The sequence below is a fragment of the Lottia gigantea genome (assembly GCF_000327385.1).
Source record: "Lottia gigantea unplaced genomic scaffold LOTGIsca_41, whole genome shotgun sequence".
NCBI classification, from domain to species: Eukaryota; Metazoa; Mollusca; class Gastropoda; family Lottiidae; genus Lottia; species Lottia gigantea.
The window spans coordinates 54,824-62,129 of record NW_008709421.1 but is presented as its reverse complement, the minus strand read 5'-3'; the positions used below and the strand labels follow the sequence as shown (position 1 = coordinate 62,129).

Here is a 7,306-nt window from a genome sequence, read left to right as displayed (position 1 = left end):
TCGAATGTAATATATTTAATNTCATGCAAGAAATGTCCCAAACAATATGTAGGAGAAACTAAGAATAATTTACGAACTCGCTTTAATGCTCATAGGTCAGACATCAAATTAAAGAAAGACAAGCCTGTTTCTAATCATTTCAACCTCGACGACCATTCAATAGACGATCTCACCCTAATCCCAATTGAGCGTATAGAAATTGACTTGCCCGAAGATGAAACTACCAAATTCCGTCAATCTAGGGAGGCCCATTGGATTGAGACATTGAATACAGCAAGACCTATAGGACTAAATATTCATCATAATGTAGGCATAGCACCCTTTGTTGTCCCGTTTAATACAACCAGCAATCGAGCAAGCAAGATAGTTCATGCCCACTATAAGAGCCTTCAAGAGAAATTCCCCCATGTCTATAAGCAGAAAATGATAGTTGCATATTCAAAAAATAAGAACTTAAATGATAATATTGTTCATAGTAAACTAAAAACAATCAGTACATAACAGATACTATACTTCTCGCCCATCGGGCGAGTTATTTTTTCTAATTTCAGATCAGAATAAGAACAGAAGAAAACCCAATATCAAGACCCTTAATCCTAATTTCTAGATAAAGTGTCTGCTCCACCCTAGGCCTGTACATTTGGGAGAATGAAACCCTCCCTTCCCCGAAATCCATTATCTATTGATATTTTTATTTGGTTATTTTTTTCGTTGATATTTCTAATGGAATTGTAAACAGAGAAATACTTTAATCCCAATTCATATTCTTGATTGCGATCGAGTTCGTACTCATAATCTAGAGACAATTTAATGTCTGATTTATTTCAGGTGATAACGAATAGTTGTTCTTTATTTGACATTTTTAATTACGCTTTTATAATCATTTTTATCTATAATACCTTTCTCTAGGAGTCTTTTTAGTATACAATTCACTTCATTAAATTGTCTGTGTGATCGATGTCCTTCCTTTATTGCCGCTAATATTACTCGTAATCTATTAAGTAGTTCCTCGTTGTTGTCGGATAAAAACGTTATACCTTGTCCATATACCATATTTTCGAATTCGTCTATTTCTCTTGTGATTGGATAATCTTCTGCATAATCATCTACATCCTCTTCCTCACGTTCAATTACTCTTTTATATAGTTGAACTTCTTTCGATCTTCTTGTTTCGGGTCCCGTCTTTCTTATTGCATCTAGAAATTTGGAGTATGCTACTAAATCCTTATAATCGACAATACCAACAACATCCTCGCCATTCATTAAATCTATTAATCCTCTCGTTAATGTGTATATATAATCTTTTGTATCGATTATAAATACGGGGGTATTTGCCCTAAATCTTATTCTAAATCCATTAAACCGTACCCCCGCTTCATCAATGATTGGTGAAATGCTCTTTGGTAAATCTGGGTGAGGGTTTGAAAAATAATGTTTTACATCATCTACTGTCCTAATTATAATACCACCATATTCAATCGCTTTGGGGTGATGAGGTTCTATAGGAGGTGTGGGTTCTATAGGAGGTATATATTCTAAAGCTAATTTCTTTTTGATATCCTCTTGAGATTTTAATATTGTTGAAATAGAGTTTGTGGATTTTCTTTTAATCCAAGTTGTTCTAATTTGTTTTTTTCAACTTGGGACTTTATTTTATTCTTAGCTTTGATATATTCTTTATTTCTTTTTAAAATATTATTCCAATTATCCATTTTTAAAAAAATTAAATTTAACAAATGTCTGTCATAACTCTTTCACCTGCAGGTTTTCTAGTATTAACAAATATATATCCATGTTCATCTGGGTTTTTCCATTGAGCCTTACAAACCTTTTTAAATGCATCTCTGTCCATTCCGTGATTAATCGACTGAATGATTTGAGATAAATCTTTATCGTTTAATTCAAATAATAAAAAACAATTTGCATTTTTTCTAATGAACATAGAATCCATCCCGTAAAAAGATTGGGATTGGTATATGCAGTGACAGTTGTGATGTCTTCCCTTCGTGAAGAATTCTTGTTGAACAGCTTGATTTCTTTGCGCTACGCAGTCGTCAAACAATATTAAGTTCTTTAGATTGCTATCAATATTAGACAAGTCTAGATCATTGACATTTTTCGTAAGAAAAACTTTTATATCCGTTGGATTCTTTGATTTAATGTAGTTATCTATGATATCTTTTATTTCCACTTCTTCTTCGTTTTCTTCGTAATATTGAAATACGTCTTGAACATTTTTCTTTGGTAAATATTATAAAGCTTTGAGAAATTGATAATACGATTGCTCTGGTGTTGTTGTGTAGATATATAGAGAATCGAAATCTAAAAAGTAAGATGAGTTTTCCCAGAACCGGAACTACCGCATATAAACATGAGCATTGGGTTATTAGGAAATATTTCTGAATGATGATTTTTTGCCCATTTTTTTTTATTTTATTTTGTTCCAAAAATCACTCCATACTCTTTATACTTTGAAAGATATATTCCTTCGCCAGTGCGTATGTTTTTTAAAAATATTCCATTACCCTTATGTTTGACTTTGACTTCTCCTGTGTCAATACTATCTACTAATTTATTTAATCCTTGTTTAACAGTTTTCTTGGTTTCTTCCCCAAATCGTTTTCCAAATTCTTTAACTGTACCTAATATATCTGTCACTCCTGAATCTCGTTCTTGCTTTTCCATTTCTAAATTGTGTCTGCGTTCTTCGGCAGCTGTTGCTTTAGCTGCTTTATTTGAGATGACGGCTTTTGTTATTCCAACAGCCGCTGCAATACCACCATATAAATCAAAGTTAGGAGAGGTACAAATCCACCTTCTTTTGCAAATAATTCACACATGTTTTTTATAGTTTTAATACAATTCATTATAATCCTTTGTGGTTGGATTAATTGTTTAAGGTTGGTTAGGATAATTATCGTTGTTTAATCTTACTTGAACTTTATGGATTAAAGGATCATTGCCACTCTGAAGACATTATTGTTATTCGTTTGAGAATCTGGTAAGTTCTTAAAACCAACCATTAAATATCTTGCTGGTTTAATAGTGTTAGTGATTGGCCATGTGGTGGATTCTCCAGTTAAAGTCATGCTACTTACCGTATTACGATGAAGAAAAGCTATTTCAATATCTTTAGTTAATGAGTTGAATATTCTCGTTTCTACTTCAATTGATGGTGTTATTACGGGTATGAAAAGTTGGAGATTCGTTTTTTCTAATTTTGTATTTGAAGCATTCTCTCCAAAGAATATCTTATCATCGTTGATTTCTCTTTGTAGATGAATTTTATAACCCTATGGAAACCTTTCTGTGTTCTAACAGACCGAATAAAGGATATAATTTCCAATTTACGTAATTACCCCACCTATCATTCTCAACAACATTATTATACTGAAGTACTCGTTTTTCGAATCCACGATTAGATGCTCGTGCTACTCTTTCTATCGTGTTTCGAGCAACAACTCGTACTCTAGCTAAATCAGCATCATTTGGAACATTTCTTACCGTTTTTTTTTAAAACACTTCCATCGCCAACATCGGGTATCCAATCTGAGACTGATTCGAAATCTTTAGGATATAAAACTGTTTTCAACATTATGTCGAATTCCCCAGGGTGTTTAATTGTTTCTATCGGATTTGAACCAGCTTCCAAAACCATCTCGCTAAGTAAAGATGGAAAGAAATTGTTTTCTAACGTTGTATTAGTTTGTGGTACACGATTTTCATTGGGAGTTCCATCTTTAATTTTGAAATCGCATCTGAAATAAGCATCGGAAAGAAGCAACCAATTCGATAATGAATTTATTTCGAAGGTAATTCTTCCACCACCATTCAATTGGGATTTAGAACCAACAGTCGGTGAGATGGTAATATAATCCTCTTTTTTCTTGTTAAATGAATAACGAATCGGATCGTATTATCTAAAGATTGGATCTAGTTTTTTATTTGCCATTTTTAAGGTTTAAACTTTGAGTAGAAAATTGTGGTCTGTTTTTTTCCTCCAAAAAAAGAGTTATATTCCTCCTAGAAGTTTCTAGGCTAAAAATAACATTATTTAAAACAAGGCTATTAAAAAACCGGATGTTAGTTAAGCGAAACAAGGAAGTTATTTTATATAAAAGTATTTTTAATATGCTTTTTTTCGTTTAATTTAGGGTAAATAGGTTTTTTGGGGTGGGGGTTGATGGAATGTAAGAATTTATGAAATGTAGGGTGTATAGGTGTAAGAATTTATGAAATGTAGGGTGTATAGGTCTTTTCTGGTGTAAGAATTTATGAAATGTAGGGTGTTTAGGTTTTTTGGGGGGCTTTTCAATATGGTTGCACTTTTCCCCCATGGAATGAAATGGAAGCGCGACCATATTGAAAGGCCTTATACTACTGATGCAATAAAGAGTTGTACATTTTAAGAACATTGATAATTTATTTACCTCAATTGATAGTCACAAAAGTCAACAAGATAAAGAATTTATAATATTTTCATCAATAATTGAACGTCATTCATAATAAAGAAGTTGGTGGTATATATACTTGTAGATGTATTATAGACATCAATATTGAAAAACCAAAATTTACAGTTCATCTGATTTAGATTAATGATTCGAAAGAAGAAACATCATTAGTATCTGTAAAAGTTACTATTTTTAAACCCGAAGTAATTATAACAGATAAAACAAAAATAATACAAGGTATAGAGATTAGAGGGCATTTTATTGTAAATATTGAACAATATCCAACTTTTAAGTTATCAGAAATTCACTTAATTTAATTTTTAAAAATGGAACTCGAAAGTAGACAACAATATATGATAGACAAACAAAACAAGTTAAAAGTAAAACTAGAACAATATAATAAATGTAAGAAAAAAAGGATTAGAGTTGATTCTGTTTTCAAAACACTGAGTGTAGTCATGTAGTTCTAACAGTAGGAACAACAGTTGGAACGGCTGTAACTGGTGGATTAATGGTTCCAGTACTTGTTCCAACTGTATTAGCCGCCTTCACTGTCGTTCAAACATCATCTTGTGAGTTGATTGCTATATGTTATACATCAAAACAGAAATCTCATTATAAAAAGAAAACAGAAATCTTAAATGCCCATCTTAATAAATTTTTTATATTTTTCGAAAGATCAAGAGAAGATAAGAACATAACATTGAAGAATTAGAAGAATTCAATGAAATTTTAGAAAAATTTGAGATGGAAATATCAGCACTAAAAGAAAAAAAAATACTTAAAAAATAGATAATTAAAAAAGCATATATATAAAATATGAATAAATCAATTGAAATTAATGATGATGAAACATTCATAGAAAACGTGTTATTTTCAAATATTATCAAGGTTATTTCTGATAATTTTTTAACATTTAAAAGACAAATTGAAATAGATGGAGAGATATTTCAAGATGGAAAGCACAAACAATTTATGAAACTTCTTGGTTTTAATGCCAAAACTTTTCATACTATCTTTAGAAATATGGAAGAAAAATCTGACCCTTCTGATTGGTACTTTACAGGAAGTATCATTTTACTTAAGACAATTTTTAAGAAATTAAAAGATCAAAAGTTGGAAGAGGAACTGAACTACTCAAAAAAATAAATAGGTAAAATTGTTACATACCAACAGATGGTAACTGTTTTATCAAATGTGTAAACTATGTTTTAAACAAAGATTTAACAAATGAATTTCAAAATTTCATAAATGGTTTCCCAAAAGCAAATAGAAAAGGAGTGATGACATCTGCTAGAATTAATGAATTCAATAAGGAATGTGATACTTCATTTCAAATTTATACTCATAATAATAGAAATTTGCGCCCCACAATTGTAAAAGAGGAATAAGATTGGGTTTTATATTTACACAACTCAGAAGAAACAAAACAAGTTTGGGTATTGAAGAAATAAAACAAGAATGGAAAACGTGTAGAGACAATAACGCAGTAACACAGGTTTCACCTCTGAAACTAAACGTGTTTTTAAGTATGAGTGATGGTGGGTTATTTGCTTGGGATTGTGAAACATATTCAGAAAGTGAAACGCGTAAAGCAATTCCTTATGCGTGTACGTTAATTAATTTAGAAAAACTAAGAAAAATGTTAGACAGAATAAATAATCTCTTTCCAGATTTAAATCCTACAGATCATGTTCCAGAAGAATTTTATGATAAACTAATGAATATAGTAGAAATATTTGTAGGTACAGATTGTATAGATCAAATATTGAAATATTTAGGTCAATATGATAGAAAGAGATTAATATTAATTTCTCATAACGGTAGCAGTTTTGATAACTGGATCGTGCTTAAAAATATAAAAAAAAAACTAACACAATGCCCTTTAAAAACACCCAGAGGAATTCTATCTTTACCTTTATCTAATCCATACACAGATGAAGATTTACAGATAAAATGGTAAAGACAGAAAGAATTAACAAGCAATAATAATTATTTACAACATATTAATTTCACATGTTCCTATCAACATGAAACATCTGGTTTAGCGACATGAGGTAATTCATCTAATCTACCAATGAATTTGAGTTGCAAAATACACCAAAGATAACTGGAAATCTTTAAGACACGAATGGGAAGAATATGCAAAAAGAGATACGTTATATCTTGGAAGTTATTTAATAAAATATAACCAAGTCACGAAAGACGTTGTAAACCAAAATATGTCCAATAATCTAACGGCTCCAGCTTTATCTTTTAAGGGTTGGTATTATTTGTATCATTACGATAAAGGAATGGTTGAAGAAGAATGGTATGAAACTACTAGAATGGCTCCGAAACAAGCATAAAAGACAAAACAGAAGTTAATTCAAAACTTAAAAAAAAATAAACTGCAATAAACTAATGGCATTTGATGCTAATGGTTTGTACGCTTCAGCAATGTCGGATTTAGACAGTGAATATCCAAAAGCAGAAAGTGTTAGACCGTTTCTACCAGAAGAAGAAAAATAATTTGTAAAACTCTTCAATGAACAGAACTTTAGACCTAGAACTGCTATTTTAACAGTGTGGTTTAAATATCTTACCAACATGTTCTTCCAACCAATACCAGCTAAAGATAAAATCACTTACACAAATAAAGAAGGAAAAAAGGAAACTGGCACTAAAATCAGGTTAGACATGGTTTCTGTTCACATGTTTTAACATCGGTCGATATTCAAGAAATAGTTAAAGTCGGTGGACGAATTATTAGAATATTAGATGGTATAGTACACGAAGAAAATTTTAAAACTCCACCATATAGAGATTATATTTTAATTTTAGGAGATCTTAGAAATAAATATAAACTAGAAGGT

General features: G+C 30.7%; 3 protein-coding genes across 3 annotated transcripts in view; 2 read left to right on the top strand and 1 right to left on the bottom strand.

Annotated features, from left to right (window-relative positions):
• The window catches only part of LOTGIDRAFT_163647 (hypothetical protein), a gene marked incomplete at both ends in the record, with an annotated part of 3,997 nt that extends 3,155 nt beyond the window's left edge, over nucleotides 1–842 (top strand). The window contains one exon of the mRNA XM_009060174.1: nucleotides 829–842. Within this exon, the coding sequence (XP_009058422.1) occupies nucleotides 829–842 (14 nt within the window). The remainder of the gene's footprint in view (nucleotides 1–828) is intronic.
• Nucleotides 843–1,729: 887 nt separating this feature from the next.
• Nucleotides 1,730–3,658, bottom strand: LOTGIDRAFT_163646 (hypothetical protein; the record flags this gene model as incomplete). Its single annotated transcript, XM_009060173.1, has 3 exons — nucleotides 1,730–2,226; nucleotides 2,526–2,768; nucleotides 3,505–3,658. 3 exons carry the CDS (start codon nucleotides 3,656–3,658, stop codon nucleotides 1,730–1,732), a joined length of 894 nt encoding a protein of 297 aa, XP_009058421.1.
• Nucleotides 3,659–5,982: 2,324 nt separating this feature from the next.
• The window catches only part of LOTGIDRAFT_163645 (hypothetical protein), a gene marked incomplete at both ends in the record, with an annotated part of 1,933 nt that continues 609 nt past the window's right edge, over nucleotides 5,983–7,306 (top strand). The window contains 2 exons of the mRNA XM_009060172.1: nucleotides 5,983–6,196; nucleotides 7,173–7,304. Coding sequence (XP_009058420.1) covers nucleotides 5,983–6,196; nucleotides 7,173–7,304 — 346 coding nt within the window. The remainder of the gene's footprint in view (nucleotides 6,197–7,172; nucleotides 7,305–7,306) is intronic.